The sequence below is a fragment of the Phycodurus eques genome, chromosome 19, assembly GCF_024500275.1.
Source record: "Phycodurus eques isolate BA_2022a chromosome 19, UOR_Pequ_1.1, whole genome shotgun sequence".
Classification (NCBI taxonomy): Eukaryota; Metazoa; Chordata; class Actinopteri; order Syngnathiformes; family Syngnathidae; genus Phycodurus; species Phycodurus eques.
Window position 1 is genome coordinate 2998924 of NC_084543.1, and position 19167 is coordinate 3018090.

General features: G+C 44.9%; 2 protein-coding genes and 1 long non-coding RNA gene across 3 annotated transcripts; 2 read left to right on the forward strand and 1 right to left on the reverse strand.

Moving 5' to 3' along the window:
• The first annotated feature begins 99 nt into the window (after positions 1-99).
• Positions 100-5894, forward strand: LOC133418081 (endothelial PAS domain-containing protein 1-like). Its single transcript, XM_061706434.1, is given in 10 exon segments — positions 100-249; positions 1183-1349; positions 1595-1785; positions 2166-2250; positions 2322-2422; positions 2744-2863; positions 2865-2908; positions 4131-4237; positions 4320-4488; positions 4560-5894. Coding segments are annotated over 10 exon segments (1059 nt in total). The 5' UTR covers positions 100-223; the 3' UTR covers positions 4609-5894.
• Positions 2697-9551, reverse strand: LOC133418082 (uncharacterized). Its single transcript, XR_009770416.1, has 3 exons — positions 9456-9551; positions 7906-7974; positions 2697-2856 (listed from the first exon to the last, which is right to left on the reverse strand). It is a non-coding gene; the product is annotated as an uncharacterized LOC133418082 (long non-coding RNA).
• On the forward strand, positions 8710-19082 carry glud1b (glutamate dehydrogenase 1b). Its single transcript, XM_061706433.1, is given in 14 exon segments — positions 8710-8886; positions 8888-9242; positions 12270-12350; positions 12610-12665; positions 12795-12858; positions 14834-14928; positions 15399-15578; positions 16361-16498; positions 16624-16761; positions 17052-17132; positions 17236-17359; positions 17798-17889; positions 18041-18103; positions 18328-19082. Coding segments are annotated over 14 exon segments (1638 nt in total). The 5' UTR covers positions 8710-8835; the 3' UTR covers positions 18448-19082.
• The last annotated feature ends 85 nt before the right edge of the window (positions 19083-19167 follow it).

Below are 19167 nucleotides of genomic sequence, written 5' to 3' on the forward strand. Positions count from 1 at the left end.
AATAAATCGAAGAAAAAGCACCCGAGCTGTTGGCAGTGCTCCTGTCGCGTCCTTCCTTCCTCTTTTTTTTGTATTTTTTATTTTTCACGCTTGTGAGGTGGCGGCTGATGCGTTGAAGGGGGAGGGGCTAGGAGGGGGATGCTCTTCCTGCCTCGGCTGACCTTTTGACATCTAATTGATGCCTGACTGACGGACTCACTAACCGTCCTAGACGCTCTACGTGATGAGAGTCGACAAGGAACGGAGAAGGTAAATTTTAGAGGCTTTAAAAAAAATAATAATAATAATCATCTTTTCAATTGGATTATTTATGCTACTTGGCTAGGCTTGTACCGATGAATTTATGAAGTTTATAAATGCGATGAAGAAGCTACTGTAATGAAAGTTTCTTGAATTTGAGAAAATTATTTTTAAATTCACTTTAGTTTCTTTTTTTAAATTAAATGTAAAAAAAAAAATCTGTGAAAGGCACGCATCTCTATTTTTGGTCTTAATCTTAAAAAAAAAAATTCTCAATGTTTTCTAATTTAATGTATTTTATTGTTTTATTTTTATTTCTGTTTTTATTTTTGTTGTTGTTGCTGTCGAATGGAGAAAAATGTACTTACACCCAAATGTTATTTTCTTCTTTGTCTTTATTTGCAAAAACAAAACTTTTATCCAAATAGGTGTATTCTTTTTAACTTTTAAAAATGAATAAAAAAATTTTTTTTCTTGAAAGTAGATTCTCTGAAAAAATCCACTCCAAAGTTTATCTGTTAAAACCCATAAAGACGGGTGCAGTTTGCAGTTTAGGTTTCCGTTCAGTTGATTATTTCAAACTCAAGGTTCATAAAATATGCGCAGTTCAAATGAAGAAAAAGTGCAAAATACCTATACAACAACCGACGGCAGTCTAAATGAGGATGTAAAATAATATGATGTAAAAAACACATTGACTACATTCCAGTCAGCCTAAGAAAACAAATGCTTTCATGTAAAATTTCACCAAGGGCAAAACAAAATAGAAACATTCCTCTTGAGCCACAGAAACCTGGCATTTGTTTTTTTTACAGACTTTTGATATCCACTTTATGCGACACAGGGCCTTCTCTTCTCTTCGCTTACTTGTGGCCGTACCTAATGTTGTGTCTCTATGTATGCCCGGTCACGACACGACACGTCACCGTTGCTCCCCGGCAGGGCGATCAGCCGCGAGGCCGCCAGGAAGAGGCGGCGAGTGGAGTCGGACGTGTTTGCGGATTTAGTGCGCCTGCTGCCCCTCCGAGCCTCCGTCAGGGCTCACCTCGACAAGCCCACCGTTATCCGCCTGGCTCTCTGCTACATCCGACTTAAAACACTGCTCAAAGGTTTTGTTCTCTTGATATGTCAATCATTTGAAATGTTCTCATTTTTCTTTATGAAAAAATGGGAGTGTTTAATTGCCTTTTTTATTTTCATTTTAAAAGTATTTTATTTTTTGTTGATTTTTATTTCAATTGTACTTTTTAATTTGTTTTTTTTTTTTTTTTTTGATGAAGTTTTTCATGATGCATCAGTCACTTTGCTGGATTTGTTGGAAATTCTGTGATGTTTTCTGCATCGCAATCCACAGACGAGATGTACGCGTCAAAGTTTTTCATGAGAGGAGCCGACCTCCATCAGAATTTGAAGGACGAGATGGAGGCCATGGACGAGACCGATGTCTACCTGAGGGTCCTGGAGGGATTTGTCATGGTGCTCTCCTCCGAGGGGGACATGATGTTCCTTTCCGACAACGTCGGCCGCTACCTGGGCCTCACACAGGTGGACACACATACAATACACCAAAACTGCACTCCGTGCACCCAGCTTAAGTACTTCTCATTCAACCCCTCCCCAGTCACCACAGGTTTACCCCAGGGCTCTGTCTCGGAGCCCTTGCTCTTCATCATCTACCTCCTGCACCTCAGATCCACCGCATTTTCTGTTAACGTAATATGTTTTTATCATTGCTTTGCTCGACTTTTTTGGCAAGCCCACCTTCTTCCTCCCACAACTTCTGCTCATCAGAAATTCACTTTCAAAACTACGCAACCAAAATCCATGTTATTGTTGTCTTATTAAAAGGTGCTTACAAATAAAATGTATTTATAGTCGTAGTAGTAGGTGAAAATGCATAATGAGGATTTTGGCTTCTTTACCAGACTGACCTAATGGGCCACAATGTTTTTGAGTTTACGCACCCCTGTGACCACGAAGAAATCAGAAGTAACCTCCGCCTTTCTGCAGGTTTGTGAGTGTGTGCGCGTATGTTTGTGATCCAAGCACATTAGTTACTTTGTTGTTTTTGTATTTTTAAGAAGAGTTTTGGAGCGACGCAAAACGTGACTTTGTGGTGAGGATTAAGAGCACGCTAACCCTCACAGGACGAAGCACCAACCTCAAGTCGGCCACGTGGAAGGTTGGTCACAAATGACCAAAAAAAAGTGTTTTATTTGACTGATTGATATGTTGTTTTCAAATTTTTATTTCTGGTTATTATTATATAACTTTCTTTGTATTCATATTTTTTTTTCTTTTACAAACATCTATTTATTTATAAATGTTTACTTTTTAAAGTCTTGATTTTTAAATGTTAATGAATATTCTTTATATTTGTATTTTTGTGTATTTAATATGAAACAACATTTCTCCATTCGTACTTTTTCATTTGTCATTGCTTTTATTTTCTTTTGTATTTATCTTTGTATATTTCTTCATCCATCCCGATTTGCGACTGTAGGTGTTGCAGTGCCAGGGCCGAGCGCTGACCCGCGCTGACCCCTTCCTGGCCTCCTGCCTGCTGCTCATTTGTCGTCCTCTGCCCCTGTCTCACACGCTCCTCTGCTCTCGCACCTTCAGGCAGCCAGCACAGCATGGACATGAGGTTCATGCACTGCGACCACAGGTGACCCCAAACACATTCGACAACAACAGCCTCCCATAACACATTTTCCCCACGTGTTTGGGAGATTTTGTGACGGTCCGGTGGAACCAGGGTTGAATTTTTGGGGCCATAATTCCGAAAGGCATGTTTGGTGCAAACATAACACTGCTCATCGCCAAAAGAACACCATACCTACAGTGAAGCATGGTGGCGGCAGCGTCATGCTTTCGGGCTGGAACTGGAGCGTATGGTGGAAGGAATTATGAACAGTTCAAAATAGCGGCTAGTGTGGAACTTGGGCCTTAGAACAAGTATAAGTAGTTATGAACAGTTCAAAATAGCAGCCGCTGTAGAACTGGGGCCTTAGGAAAAGTCGAGAGAATTACGAACAGTTCAGAATAGCGGCTAGTGTGGAACTAGGGCCTTAGAACAAGTATAAGGAACTATGAACAGTTCAAAATAGCAGCCGGTGTAGAACTGGGGCCTTAGGAAAAGTCGAGAGAATTACGAACAGTTCAGAATAGCGGCTAGTGTGGAACTAGGGCCTTAGAACAAGTATAAGGAATTATGAACAGGTTCAAAATAGCAGCCGGTGTAGAACTGGGGCCTTAGGAAAAGTCGAGAGAATTACAAACAGTTCAGAGTAGCAGTCAGTGTGGAACTGATGCCTTAGGAAAAGCGGAGGGAATTATGAACGGTTCCAAATAGCTGTCAGTGTGGAACTGGGGCCTTAGGAGAAGTGGAATAAATTATGAACAGTTCAAATTGCAGTCAGTGTAGAAATTGGGTCTTAGACTAAGTGGAAGGAAGTATTAACAATTTGGAATGGAAGCCAGTGTTAGTACAAAACTTTCAGGTTTGTGCTAGAAAGCAAAAAAAAAAAAAAAAGTCAGGAAAAGCCTACTCGAATAGCTGAACTTTGTTCGGGGTTCAGGCACTTTTAATGGTGTCAGGTGTGTGCTGAGCCCCATTTAACATGAGTTTGAGTGCGATTGGTTGATTCCGAACACCGCCACATCCGTAGTGATACCGAGGTTGTGTACACTTTTGCAACCACATTATTTCAATTGTTTATTTTTACTTCCCTTCTTCAAAAGAGAAAAAAAAACTAAGTTGATTGATAAAGGCTATAGGTTACATTAATGGTGGAAAAAGTTTTGAAATGATTTAATTCATATCACCAAAACCCGTGTGTGTGTGTGTGTGTCTCCGAGCATGCGTTGATGTGTATGTGTGCGTGCAGAGTGACGTCAATTTTAGGGTACACGCCCCACGAGCTGGTGGGTCGCTCCATCTACGAGCTTTGTCACACGCTGGACACAGTCTGTTTGAGCAAATATCACATCAACTGTGAGTAGTGAAGGTGAAGCAGCACGTGACTCATTTCTTTTTCTTTTTTTTTTTTTTGGTAACGCTTGTCGGTGTTTCCCAGTGTACTCCAAGAGCCAGTCGGTGAGCGGTCGCTACAGGATGCTGGCGAGGGGCGGCGGGTACGTGTGGGCGGAGAGCCACAGCGCCGTGCTACCAGGGCCCCGAGCGCCCAAGTCGAGAGCCGGGGCGCCGCGGCCCCTCTTGATCCTCTGCGTCACCTACGTGCTAAGGTATCCGCTCGGACGTTGCAAGCTATTGGGGCGATATCATAATTACGCGCGTGTGTGTGTTTACACGATAGCAGCGTGGAGGAGCCCTTCCTGCAACTCTCCCTGGAACAAAATATATAGCATCGCTACGTGAGCTGCAGCTAAGGAAGTGACGCAGACCTTAAAACGGTCCGTTTCCCAGCGGAGTCCGTCATTGCTGATGCGGCATTTCGACACGAAGTGCAACTGAAGAAATGATGCTCGCTGAAACGACGGAGCCCTTAAAACGGTCCGTTTCTCTACGCAGTCCGTCATTGCGGTTTGCGGTCATTTCAATGCGCGGAGCAACTGAAGAACCGATGCGCTCCCGAGACAAACCGGCCCTTAAAACGGTCCGTTTCTCTATGGAGTCCGTCATTGCATTCTGCAGGCATTTCAATGTGGCGATTTGGAGCAGGATACTTTTTTATTGGTTTCATTTTGTTTAGGAAATTCAGCAGTCTATCGTTTTGGCTTGACGCAGTCGTTTTAGGGTCATTTTTGGACATTTTGAAAAGGTTTACTTAGCAACGTGTCGTTTGGTACCTGTAGCTATCATGAGTACACCCACAAAAAAGTCTCAAGAACCCCTGCCGTAAAACAAAGAGCAGGTCCGCCATTTTAGTTTGAAATGTACATTTTAGGCTCCGTTTGGCCATTTGCAGGCCTCCTTTTTATCAGCCGTGTAAAACTAAAAGCCCAAAGCGATTGTCGACGGTTTTGATTGCGGTCGTCGGACCGCTACGGGCGAGAGTGACGAAAGTGACCCCTTTGACTTGTTCCTGACCTCGCGCTTTACTTCCTTTGGGGTTTCCTTCTGGGTCACCTGACACGTGGGGTGACAGCGAAGGCGTCAGACATTGGCTACACGCACACGGGCGCGTGCGCACACACACACGTGGAGCGTGCGTAACGTGTGTCGATGGGGAGATGTGAGCAGACGCGAGGCGAAGCCGCAACATCCTGAAGAGAGACGCTCGGTAGGAGAGTTCTCGTGGGAACCTTTTCAACTTTTTACCTCTTGGCCCTCACACACACACACACACACGCACGCACGCACGCACGCAGTTTCGATTCAACTGATTTTACGACGACGACTAGAAGACGTTCTCGGGTTCAGGATGCGTGGTTTAAATGCAGCTGAATTGTATTGAATTTCATTTTCTAATTAAAAAAAATATTCGTCCATATTCTATTGTTAACACTTAGCCTTGTATGATGTATGTATTTTATTTGATTTTTTTGTTTGAATGTTGAAGGAAGCCAGAGTACCCATTGTAACTCGTGCAAGCAGCCCGGATTCGAACTACGAACCGCTGAACTGTGAGGCAAACATGCTAACCACTAGGGAACCGTGCTGCCCTTATTCAAATGTATTCAAATAAATATTTCCACTATGTGATATGTTTTGTAAACCTTTCATTTCAGCCTGAAGTGGCTGTGACGTGTGTGGCTTTGTATTCTTATCCTCACACTGACGCAGTAATGCAGTGTGGAAAGACTCTGGCGCCCTCTGCTGTTTGTTTGCTGTCAGTAAAAGCAAATTATTTTACACCACTGGACAAAAATGTCCCAAAAAGTGAGTACAGGTCGTTTTTGTCTTTTGCCACCTTATGGAAGCCGCATGTAATTGTTCTGCCTGTTAGGGTTACGTTGCTGGTACAGCTAGATGAAAAAAAAAAATCATAATTTTCACACTCACATTTGACGATCTCTCATGCCACACTAATGTGTTTGGGAATTACTGCTGTGCTGTATGTTTGCATGGTGCAACAATTTTAGGATTGAATGTTAGTAATTCAGCGTTTAAGTGTTAAATTTGCCATATTTTATTCAAAATTTAAAATGAAAATTTGTGATTTCTTTTTCCCTCTATGTGATTGGCGGTTCAGAACAGTTGCTAGGCAACATCCTTTAAAAGCAGTTGCCATAGCGATGCAATACGTTATAAGAAGAAAAAGGAACTGTACAAGGCACAGAATATATTATTGAAATATATTATATTTTTGAAAGCATGATATTTTTAATGCACTGTTGCGGTAATATATAATATCTAGCTTGGATTGATAGCTTTCTCTGAAAAAAAATATTTTTTTAGGGATTGAAAATATTTTAAAAATACAATAAATATAACAAATAATACAAATACTTAAGATAAAATTATTATTATAATATTTTTTTTTTTTACATTTTTAAACATATGTCCTACGTGTTTGAACATTAAAAGACCACAAAATGATTTAAAAAAAAAAAAAAAAAAAAATGTCCTCCACGTGCCTTGGAAGCAGGTTTTCAAGGTGACCCTGGCAGTTGTTGCATGGCCCACATACTATAGTATAGTTAGTGTGTGTGTGCGCGCGCATTCTGTCAACGTCGCTCTCCTGCTGTTTCACGTCAAAGCAGCACTCACAGCAGGCACTCGACCCCCTTCTGATGTCATCGCCACGCCCCCCACCCGTGGCCTTCCCCCACGGTGGGTGTTGTCGGGCTCTACGCCAATGAAACGGCGCCGTTGAAGCTGATCGTAAATGAGGGGCCAACATGGGGCTTGAGGTGATTGGAGGAGATAAGCAGCAGGTTATCTTTATGATCCTTTCATGATTTTTATATCTACAGGTAGAACAAAAAGTTTTTTTTTTCTTTCGCAGTCTAAGGTGGACATTTACGCTGTTAGCTTACATATGTCGGCCTTTATAAAGACTAACGACGAATTGAATGTTTTGGTTTTTTTCTTCCCTTGTATGTTTTGGAAAAGGTTTCCTCTATAGATGGGGTTGTTCCAGGAAGTACCCATGTCCATACATAACCAATGCGGTTTGCTATTCACGAATTCACATACAGTATACGGGATAAAATTTCGGCCCCCCCCCCAAAAAAAAATACTAATCGTAATATCATATGTACCCGTGGCTAGAAAGCAAAGCGCGGAGAGTGTCTGTCGCCGAAATGCACAGTTGACAGTACGGGCAAAAACTATCCACACGCACTCTCTCCTTATTCTTGCCCATTTCTTGTGTTTGTGGCAATCCGCTTCTCCCTTGACAATCGCGCCATGTTTTTGTGGTTCAAGAAACGATAATACAGCACACTCTATTGTACGTGGAGCCTTAAAACTCGATACAAGGCAGCAGTTTTTTGTTTGGTTTTGTTTCAGCGCTCAATCGCTTGGTGTGCGGCGAACAGCGTGCATACTACTGCATGTAAAACAAATTACGTTTGCTTTATTTGAAAGGATTCCCACTGAGTGCACAGGAGTGCGTATAACGTGTAACTTAATCCCGTTCTTTTGCACTGATTGATTGTCTGTGATTGTGTTTGTTTGTCCCAGCGCCCAGTGCTTATCTGCCGTGCAGAGTCCACGGGTTTAAGTCCAGTCGGTTACGAATGAGCTCAGCATACCGTTTTCATCTTGTCTCCACGTGCCGTACGTAGCCGAGCGGCACGTATCCGTGAAGGAGGCTTTGATAGCTAGATGGATGGATGGATGGATGGCAGGACAGACAGATGGACAGACAGACAGATAGATGGATAGATTTAGGACATTTGGAACAATTGGACAACAACAACAATTACAGTTACTGTGGTTGAGAAAACTGTGCATTCTGCCTGTTCCTGAAGGCAACACAAGTCCAAGGATGGCTATAGATATATAGAGCTAGATAGATAGAGCAATCCGGCAGCGTCAACAGAAGACCCTGACTCGTTCCCCCGTTTCCTCCCTCACTGGCCCCCTGCCCACTTCATCCAGCTGTCACACACACTTCCAAGACCCTCACGCCCCATTCAAATGCCCCCATGACCTCTGACCCCTCACACACTTGCTCAATTGCACTCTTCCTATCCTGCCGTAATCCCATGAGTTTTGTACGGATACGATACAAAAACGTAAAACTGAATGAAATTGGAATGAGAAGGCATCCATTTTTGAATTATCTCGTTAATAATACAGTACAGTTTTTGTGGTCACAATCTTGATTGAAGTTCTGATATGAACATGTCCAAACATCTACGCAGACAATTTACGGACGACCGTTTCCGGTTGCATTCGCGCCGCAGAGTCGGGAGCGCGCACGGTCAACTGCAGCGCCAGCGGTAGCGCGCACGGCTGCCTAGGTCCTCCTCCTTCCGCGTGCGGCCCCCCCCCCCGGAGCCCTTCTCGTCCTCGACTGGCCCTCGGCTGCCTTTTAAAGCAAACCCGCCCCGCATGTCACTCCCCACTCGCTCGGCGGTCCGGACACGGTGAGGAGCCAACCCCCCCCTCTCTCTGTGTCGCTCTGCCCCTGTCGCCACAGCCCACCCTCCGCCTTTCACTCGACTCTCGCCGCGGCCATGTATCGCTACTTCGGGGAGCTGTTGAGCCGCTCGGACGGGCAGCGCGCGAGTCTCGGGCTGCGTAGACTCCGCTCTCCCGGCGTCCGTCTCCCTGCTGCGGGTGCGCCGCTACGCCGACGCGGCGGCGGGCGAGCAGCAGCCGGACGACCCCAACTTCTTCCGCATGGTGGAGGGCTTCTTCGACCGCGGCGCCGCCATCGTGGAGGACAAGTTGGTGGAGGACCTGCGGACCCGAGAGACGCCCGAGCAGAAGCGGCACCGCGTGCGGGGCATTCTGCGCATCATCAAGCCGTGCAACCATGTCCTCAGCGTGTCGTTCCCCATCAAGCGGGACAACGGCGAGTGGGAGGTGGTGGAGGGCTACCGCGCCCAGCACAGCCAGCACCGGACGCCCTGCAAGGGAGGTGAGAGGCGGCACCGGGTGGACGGGCGGGGACCTCCCCGGTGACAGCTAGCGATTAGCCTAGCTTGCCGTTAGCATTACTTAGCGGTTTTCGAGCTAGTTCAACAAACAGTCTCTCGACTTTCCTCTCACACTACAACTTGTGACATTTAATTGTTTCCTTAGTTCCCGTAGTAGCACTTTAAATTTGCATTTTAATGACATTTTCGCTCACCTGTTACGGTACGAGGTCTTTAAGCTCGTAGTTAAAAGTTGAAACATTTGGCCTCTTTTGTCTTCTCATTGAAAAAAAACAAAACCTCCCATTGGTTGGCAGCTAACCGAAATGACTCATAACTATGACGCACAATGCAACCTCGCGAATTCGATACAGATTCAGATTCATTAGATTGCGATGCAATTCGATTTTTGATTCGTTAGGTTGTGATTCGATTCGTTATTGATTCAAATGCTTTCCTATTGATTCGGTAAGAAGTAGAAATATGCAAAGAAAATACTTGGAAATGAATCGATTCCGAGGATTTTGTTAATGCGGCTGTTAGGTGTTTCCAGGTGCTTAATTCAGCAAATTTCTAAAGTTCAATATTAACCTGCTCAAACCAAAGTAATTGAACACACTGTATTTACAGATAAAAGGCTCCTTTGTGTTATATGTGACTTAACCATTCGTGTACTTTTTTTCCTTTTTAAGTTCAGAATATGATGTGGACCATCTGGGCTTCATTTTGTATGAGGACGAAAGTTCAGTGTTCGCCCTCATACTTGCGATTCGCTACTCGTGGATTCACGTAGTCGCAGATAGATTTTTGTAACCTTCTGTTATTTGCTGGAAACCTTTCAATTAGATGTATTTGTTCTCAGGCCAAAAAACCTGTCCCGCATCAAAGTATTGGTTTAATGCCTTTTTATGACATCTTGGCACCAAGGAACTATGTTGAATTGAGTTGGGGAGCCTCATGTAGTGCTTTTCTACACTCGTCTAGCATCTGTAGGCAATCAGAACCTTGTTCAGGGGTGTCAATTACTGGTGGGTTTTCCGCAAAATGGCCCCCGAGCTTGACTTTGCACAGCCAATTCAGTAAATCCCTCAGTTTCAAAAGCATGGCTCTCCCTAGATTAAACAAGCTAAACCGAAGTAACCGAGAAAAGGGGTCTGCGGTGTGTTATAGGTGACGAAATTAACACTTCTTTTTCTTGTAGCCTTTTAGTTCTTTAAAGCTTAGTGTATTTTGTGAGCTGATTTATAAAAAATACATTTGAATTGCTTGCTGATTTTCATTATTAGTGTCAGGGCTTGGTCCTGAAAAGCGAGGGTATATAAGGTGACACTTTTTCTTTTTCTCATAGCACTTTATTGTTGTCTTTTTTTAGTTTTTTTTTTATAGTTTAGAATAAACTAAAACAACCAAGCTGCAGTGCCACAAAATGGCCCCCAAGCCTGCGTGTGCGCATATGTCAACCTTTGACACTGTCAAGTTCAAGGCCTCGTCGATGTGGGTGCATGGCGCCTCCTCCCCCATGAAGTGCATTCTGGGTAGTTTGACAACAGGATGGGATGTATGGCGGAGTGTGGGAGTGTCGAGGAAAGGAGGGGTGGGTGGTTGTTTTTCCAAGCATTCCTATTTGTCAGTGCCCGTGGCCGAAGGGGGAGGCACCGTAGTAGGAAGACGCACGCCATCACGGCGGCGGTCGACGGGCCCCGCTGTTAACACTCCCGCACCTGCTGGATGCGGCGACCATTGTGGGAGGTGGGGAGAGGGATCCGTATTACTCCCCCCCCCCCCCGCTAGGCTGGTTGCTCGCCTGAAGGCGACTTCAAACAAGTTGCGTCGGTGACTAAAATCCAAACTGGAGTCGGCGAGGAAGCTCAGCGGGTTTAATGATTGACACGGCACGAAAGACCCTTGACTTTGATCGACAAAGTGGAGAAGGGGGGGCATCGGTGTACGCCCCGCTTTCCTCGGCCACCTTTGACGCATCGCCGTGCGAGTGCACAAGTTACACTGGATGCAATATTTAACAGGGCATTTCCTCTATTTTCACGTACAATTTTTATTTGATTAGATTTTTTTTTGGTTTAGCCTTTGGCACAAATGCGCAAGCATGCACGTGTCTTATTTTTGTAGTAGTCGCCCCAATTGGCAAAAATGGAATCTGGTTGTTTTGGTCAGTATTATGCTAAAATATGTTTTACCCAACTATATTTTAAAAGCCAACTTTCAATTTTGTAAATTCTGACCTTATTCCCATGTTAAAGTGTCCAACTTCCAGAATTTTGCAACCTTGTTTTATTTATTTTTTTGCAACCAAGTAAGATAAGTTAGTCTAGTACAATGTAAAATAATAAACCCGCCGTCTTTGTATTTCGACTGAATCCGGCGCACTGTGATTTGCGGCGGCGGTTGCTAGGATGATGTCATCGGCGCGGTGGTTAAATGAAAGAAGCGGCAGGCAAGGGGGATGGGTTCCCCGCGGCTTGTTTTGCACTTTTATAATTTGCTCACAGAACTCGGGATTGTCCGCCCGCCCGGCTCGTGGTGGCTCAGCTGATGTTTGGAAAGCATCCGCTCTGTGAAAGATCAAGCCTTGTTTTTTGTGATTTTGAAATCATAGTTGAATGAGCGTGTGTAACACGTGGAAAGTGCTGACATCAATAACACCGGCGACTTTATTCTTTCCTTGTCTGCGCAAGACAATCCCGCCCGCATTTTGCTCGATGAGCCGTACGAGTGTTTTACAGCCGCTGTGGGCGAATAATTGCTCGGAGGCTCGCACTGCGCTGCGATTGGCTCGTTTGGGATGCTCTTGGATGGCAGCTCTGGACCTGTAACTGATGTGGAAAACATGTTCTTTTATCTGTTCGAGGCCGTCCGTGCGTTGCAGGTCAAGTGTTACAAATTTCTGAAAGAACAAATTGAAAAAAGAAAACACAAGATGGAGTTGTGGTTGTCTACGACCGCGTATTCCTGTCTTATTTTGCTGTCGCGCCCATCTCCGTGGTAACGGGTTGTGTTTTTTTGTGTGCAAGGTATCCGTTACAGCACTGAGGTTTCGGTGGACGAGGTGAAAGCTCTGGCCTCCCTGATGACTTACAAATGCGCAGTTGTGGGTAAGTCTAAAGTCAACAAATGTACAGTACAGTGCATACGCAAAGTATTCACGTTATATTAGTATTCACAGCCTTTAGAAAGTACACCCTCAAGTAAGTAATCACAGCGCTTCACTTTTTCCACATTTTGTTATGTGGTTAGTTAGTCGTTAAAATTGACTTTTCGGCCGCATTGTATACGACTTGAAACCTTCGCCTCCTGTGTGCGTCCCAACACTTTTGGATCATTTTAAGCTGACTCGTTGTTCTGCTCTGCCAGATGTGCCGTTCGGAGGAGCCAAAGCTGGAGTCAAGATCAACCCCAGGAATTACTCTGTGAGTCACACCCCACGGCCGCGCTATGCCACAGCAAATGTATCCTCCGCCCTTGCGTTATTGGTGTGATATTAGTATTTCTAGGGATCGGTAAACGACTGTCATAATTGAAACCTTTTCGCACGGCAGGACAACGAGTTGGAGAAGATCACCAGGAGATTCACCATCGAGCTGGCCAAGAAGGGCTTCATTGGTGAGCCTTTTTCTTCATGAACGGGGAGGGGCACAGTAGGGGTCCATTTCTCTCCCGAAAAGCGCAATCCACACTACTGTATAGCCCACAGTAGTGGGAATGTGACTAAAGTCGATTCATCGATGACGTCATTGATATTTTGTACTGCGGTCCCTAACCTTTTTTGGTTCCACAGACCGGTTTCATGTGAAAACATTTTGACAAAGCAGGATAGAAACGGATAAAAACAAATGATTAAACATACAACTAACTATTACACTGAATTTAGTTGTTGTAATTGGTGAGAGTCCTGATGTTGTTTGTCTCATCCCGTGTTTCATAACATAGTGTCTTGTAAGCCCGGACATTGTAGCCAAGCTAAAAAACATTTAGCATTTCTGTTTGACTGTTTTCATTTCGCTTGTGCTTTTATTGTATTTGAGGGTAGACTTGCTACTGGGGTCATTTTGGGTCAAATGTGAGGCTGACCATTATTGTAATCCACAACTATCTTATTTTCGTACACTCTGAGGCACGGATACGTATGAGACTGTCGCCTTGTTGGCCGAACATTTTACTGCTTCACGGAGCGTTATGATCCGGCGACGGCAGCAGATTGGCGTGTCGAAGTGGAAGACGAGATGCCAAAAATGTATGATTAGCGATTCGTCGACTTCAAGCGTTACCGTAATTTGTCGTGTATAATGCGCATTCCGCCCCCTCCCCCCAAAAAGATTGTCAAAAGTCAGTAGTGCTCATTATTCATGTGTAGGAAAAAATGAAAAAGATGTTCACATTTTATAAATGTATGCCGCAATCTAGAGGTTATGAAAAAGCTGTACACTTTCATTCCAATATGCCACCGCCACCTAGAGGTTATGAGAGGTGTAGCCTACACTTTCATTCCAATATGACTGCATATATGTAAAATTGTGCTCATAAGTTTACATACCCAGGCAGAATTTGTGAAATATATATTTTTTAATGACTGAACAACAACCATCTTTAAGTTCTTTTTGTTTAATGATCATTCTTTTTTGAGAAATGCTTGACAGTTTAATTTGAATCACATTCAAATAAAATGAAATGTTTCCCCTGTTCCTTCATGTTTTCTTGTACACATCTCTCTGCCTGGATAATCAAACATATGAGCACAATTGTGTGTTTTCTCATTTACTAAATAAAAGTTGGACTGTGAATTTCAAAATAAGAGCAAGTAAATGAATAAAAAGTATTGTGTTCAAATAAAGTGCTTAACTTCAGAATAGTTCTTTGAAAAAACTAACAAAATACAGATACTTCATTTTGATCACAAGGGTAGCAGCAAAATCATGCATTGTAGAAATGCATTATATGTGTCCTGATGGGTTTCCAGAATTTTGAGGTCAACTTTGGGGTAGAGTATTATACATGGGTGCGCATTATACACGAGAAATTACGTTAAACGTCGATGTGGAGTAGTAAAGTCGACTAATCGTTCAAACCCTATCCTGTGGTTATCTGATGTAAAGGTAACTTTTTTGTGTACCTGATTGTGGGTCTAAGATAAGGATGTTTTATTCTTGAACTGTAAAAGTCGATGGTACAAAAGTGGAATACCTAAAATAAACAAATGTACTTTTACAGTACATTTTCCAGGTCCAAAAAGGAAACTATTGATGGTACGAGACCCCATAAAAGTACAAAAATGTACTTAGTTATTTCGGCATTTATTCCACAGGCTCCATTCAGTGATTTTAAAAAATTAAAAAAAGTCCCTGTTTTCTGCAGGCAAAACTTGCCGCATGCCAGCTCAGACTGTACCCCTCCCCCTTCTTCATTTTTGCAACCCCGCCTAAGTTTTTGGGTCATGTTCAGGAACATTTTAAACATCAGCCGAAGTTGTTCGCTTCAAAAGCTGAAGCTTGTGTTTAGAATATTCCAGCAGGTATGCTGCGCGATAACTAAAGAATTGTCACTGCGCCATGTTCAAAGTGCCCTCGTGTCTCCCGACCAGGACCCGGCATCGACGTCCCGGCTCCAGACATGAGCACGGGCGAGCGGGAAATGTCCTGGATCGCCGACACGTACGCCAACACCATCGCGCACACGGTCAGTTCCAAACCAGTCGGGCCGTTTCGGACTCGAGCCTGAAGTGTGTTGCCCTTTCGTTTTTCTTCCCCCCTTTTTTTTTTTTTTTTGTGTAAATAAGAAGCAAAGTGGAAGGAGTGACTCACTCCGAACCGCCAGCTTCCTGCCTCTCCCTCCCCGCCAAGGCAAACATTCCTCTTCTCTCGCTCACTCTCTCTCTCTCTCTCTCTCTCCCCCCTGAAAGAAAGAAAATAGCCTAACAGACAGAGAGAGGGGCCTGCTTGTTTGTCAACTTAATGTTATATCAATAATGAATTAGCAAGGCAGCATTAACTGTGCAAAAATATTTGATGGCATGGCTACAAAATACAAAGTGTTCATAGACTCGGCGGCTGTGGAAGAAGAGCACATTTTTGACCGTGCTAATGGCCGACTAGAGGAAGCCTCTTAATAATAATCACGTTTTTGTATTTTTGGTGTGACTTTGACAGGACATCAACGCCCACGCGTGCGTGACGGGAAAGCCCATCAGCCAGGGCGGCATCCACGGCCGCATCTCTGCCACCGGTCGCGGCGTCTTCCACGGCATCGAGAACTTCATCAACGAGGCGTCATACATGAGCATGTTGGGCCTGGCGCCCGGCTTCAAGGACAAGACCTTCATCGTCCAGGTGACCGAGGATGATGAAGGGTTTAGCAATTAGGGTTGCGCCATTCGTTATCTCCGCACAAAAAACAAGGAAAAGAGAAGAAGCGATCGGGGTGAAAGAGGAAGCCGGTCGCGCATATCAGTAAAGGCGTCACATTTTCACTCGGCGATAAAGACGAGGGCGAGCGGGCACAGCGGTCGATCGGCGACAACCAGGATCAAAAGGCTAAGCCCTCTGTGAGGATTGCGCCGGGCGCAGATGACATCTCGGAGATTTAGCCAGCAGAGAATTAAGCGTCACCGTTTTCAATCATCTCAAACAACGGAGACAATTTCTACCTACATTTGGACCACTTCCTTTCGCTGTATTGTTGTTGTGGTTTCTGTCCGAAGGCTGTTTTGACGTTATCAATTTATTATCTAGCTGTCTAATTGAATATTATTAGTATTTGAAATGCTAATAATTTTCCATTTTCAACCACATAACTTTGTCTTTAAGTCTGCTAGCACATAATGGGAAATGCCATAGGGGGGGGGGGGGCTAACAAAGAGCTTCTGTGTGGCAGTGTTATCACGCTTAAAGTAATTGCCATTTGAACACAAATGGTGCAGGAACACATGCAGGCAGACAATAGAATAATACTTGCATATATTCTTTATCCTCTGTGAAAAGCGATCCATACTTTATCGGGTCATTTGCAGTAGTTGTGAAATGCTTCTTCGTTTGTGTCTGTGCTGCCTTACATTATTTGTAGTGTCAAATCATGACGAGCGCGTGCGTTGTTGTGTATGTGTGTGTCACAGGGCTTCGGTAACGTGGGTCTGCACTCCATGAGGTACCTGCACAGGTACGGCGCCAAATGCGTGGGCATCGGCGAGATCGATGGCGCCATCTACAACGCGGAAGGCATTGACCCCAAGCAGCTGGAGGACTACAAGCTGGTACCGCCGTTTCTCGCTTCTGCCGTCTTGTTTTCCCTTCCCAAAATACACCCCGGTGTCACGGTGTCGTCATGACAACCTGACCTTTGCCTCAACTTTTTTGTAATTGCGGCTCTCCCCGACAGCAACACGGCACCATCGTGGGCTTCCCGGGCGCCAAACCCTACGACGGGAACATTCTGGAAGCCGACTGCCACATCCTGATCCCGGCCGCCGGCGAGAAGCAGCTCACGCGTCACAATGCCCCCAGGATCAAGGCCAAGGTGAGCACCTACGCCCCCCTCCTCCAGTTTGCCCCGAATGAACTCTATACACATCCTACAGGCATTTTGTGCCAATCGTTTTTCCAAGTGTGTCCCCTTGAACACACGATTTTTGATCCCGCCTTTTATCTTGACATAAATTAATGCGATCCATCCATCCATGCATTTTTCTGTACTTGTTTTTTTAATTCCCTGAAAATGAGGAAGTTTGGCAATGCGACGATTGCGCCAGCCAGCGACGATACGCAACAAACCCAAACGATGACGATTTGAACGTTTTTGTTCTTCAGATCATCGCCGAGGGCGCCAACGGTCCCACCACCCCCGATGCTGACAAGGTCTTCCTGGCCAACAATGTTATGGTGATCCCTGTAAGTCCTTCACAGGAAAAACTAGTGATTCAGAGAGGGGGAGGGGGTGGGGACCGCTAGAGGGATGTGGAGAAAGACGGTGTGACGGCGGCTCCCCCTGCAGGACATGTACCTGAACGCCGGCGGTGTGACTGTGTCCTATTTCGAGTGGCTGAAGAATCTCAACCACGTCAGCTACGGACGCTTGACCTTCAAATACGAGCGGGACTCCAATTACCACCTGCTCAGTGAGTACAAGACGCTCACGCGGGCGACCAATTTTGAATTGATTACAAATAGGCGGCACGGTGGACGACTGGTTGGAGCGTCTGGCTCACAGTTCTGAGGACCGGGGTTCAAATCCCGGCCCAGTCTGTGTGGTGTTGGCATGTTCTCCCCGTGCCTGCGTGGGTTTTCTCCGGGCACTCCGGTTTCCCAAAACATGCATGCTAGGTTAATTGACGAATCTAAATTGCCCGTAGGTGTGCATGAGAGTGCGAACGGTTGTTTGTTTTTTATGTGCCCTGCAATTGCGGGGTGTACCCCGCCTCCTGCCCGATGACGCCCGCGACCCTTGTGAGGACAAGAGGCTCAGAAAATGGATGGATGCTGAGAAATAATAGAGATGTTTTGATCACATTTTTTTTTTTTGCACCGGGTCAGTCAAACTTGTTTGTGTCTTCTAGTGTCGGTCCAGGAGAGTCTGGAAAGGAAATTTGGCAAGCAGGGAGGACCCATCCCCATCGTGCCCACTGCCGACTTCCAGGCCCGAGTTGCAGTGAGTAGATCCGCCCCCTTAGCTACCGTCTCACTGTGGTTGGCTACACAAATGTCAGGGTGGCAACAAGTGGAATTTTGGAAGCGAAACGGGAATTTAGCAGGCGTCTTTTTTTTTGGTGTGGGTTGAAAGTAAGCGGTTTGGGTTGCAGGGCGCTTCCGAGAAGGACATCGTTCACTCCGGCCTGGCTTACACCATGGAGAGATCCGCCCGGGTAAGCCGTGGTGCTGCTGATGTCGCTTATTCATATTGACACATAAGATAGACTTTATTAAATTAAACCCAAAATGTGTTCATAAAGCATTCTTAATCTTGATTTACCCCTCCTCTTATGCTTTATTTTATTTATACATTTTTTTGGGGGGTACTTTGTGTAAAAAGTTTTGAGAACCACCAGGATAGATGATATTCATTTGTCACGTGCCTCGTGTTTTTCAGCAAATCATGCGCACAGCGAACAAGTACGACCTGGGCCTGGACCTGCGGACGGCCGCCTACGTCAACGCCATCGAGAAGGTGTTCAAGGTGTACAACGAGGCCGGCCTCACCTTCACATAAACGCCCTGCGGGCACGCTCGTTCACCCCCCCCCCCCCCCCCCCCCCTCGTCTTTTCCTCCTCCCGCTCACCCGGCAAACTTTATACAGCCTTGAAAACATATCAGCGTCTTTGCATACGTCGTCGTCGTTTACCCGCCTGTACGTGTAAGACAAAAACGGAGTGAGACGTCGCGCGGCTGAACGAATCATCTCGGCGTTCGGTCCCCTTGGGCGCTGTAGTTTAACGGCCGCTCCGCGTGCGCCCCCCGCTGGCTGTGATGAGCACTGCAGATGCCTTAATGCTGAAAAAGGGATTTAATAAAGTCATAATGAGTGAAATGTTATATAGTGTCTTTGGAAACGTTTCCCCAACTAGTGTTAATTTTTTTTGAAGGATTCAACAGAAGTTTTTTTTTTTTTTTTTTTTTTTTTTTTTGTCAAGTTCTGTAAAGCAGCTTTTTCCTCAGGACAAGACAAACGGGAGTCGACACAGACCCCATTTTTTTTTTTTTTTTTTTTTTTTGTCCCACGCCCACCATTCCTGCGATCCGTCCACTTCCTCATTTTCAAGTTACTTTAGAGGAAATTGTTTTTTATTTTATGTTTAATTTTTTTTCCTTTTTCGGGGGAAAACAATAAATTGTTAAAACAGCAATTGTTTCTAAATGTCATTTTTCTTTTTTTTTCTTCACAAGTGTAGTAGTATTAAAATGTATTGTAATGTAATAGTTACTCATTAG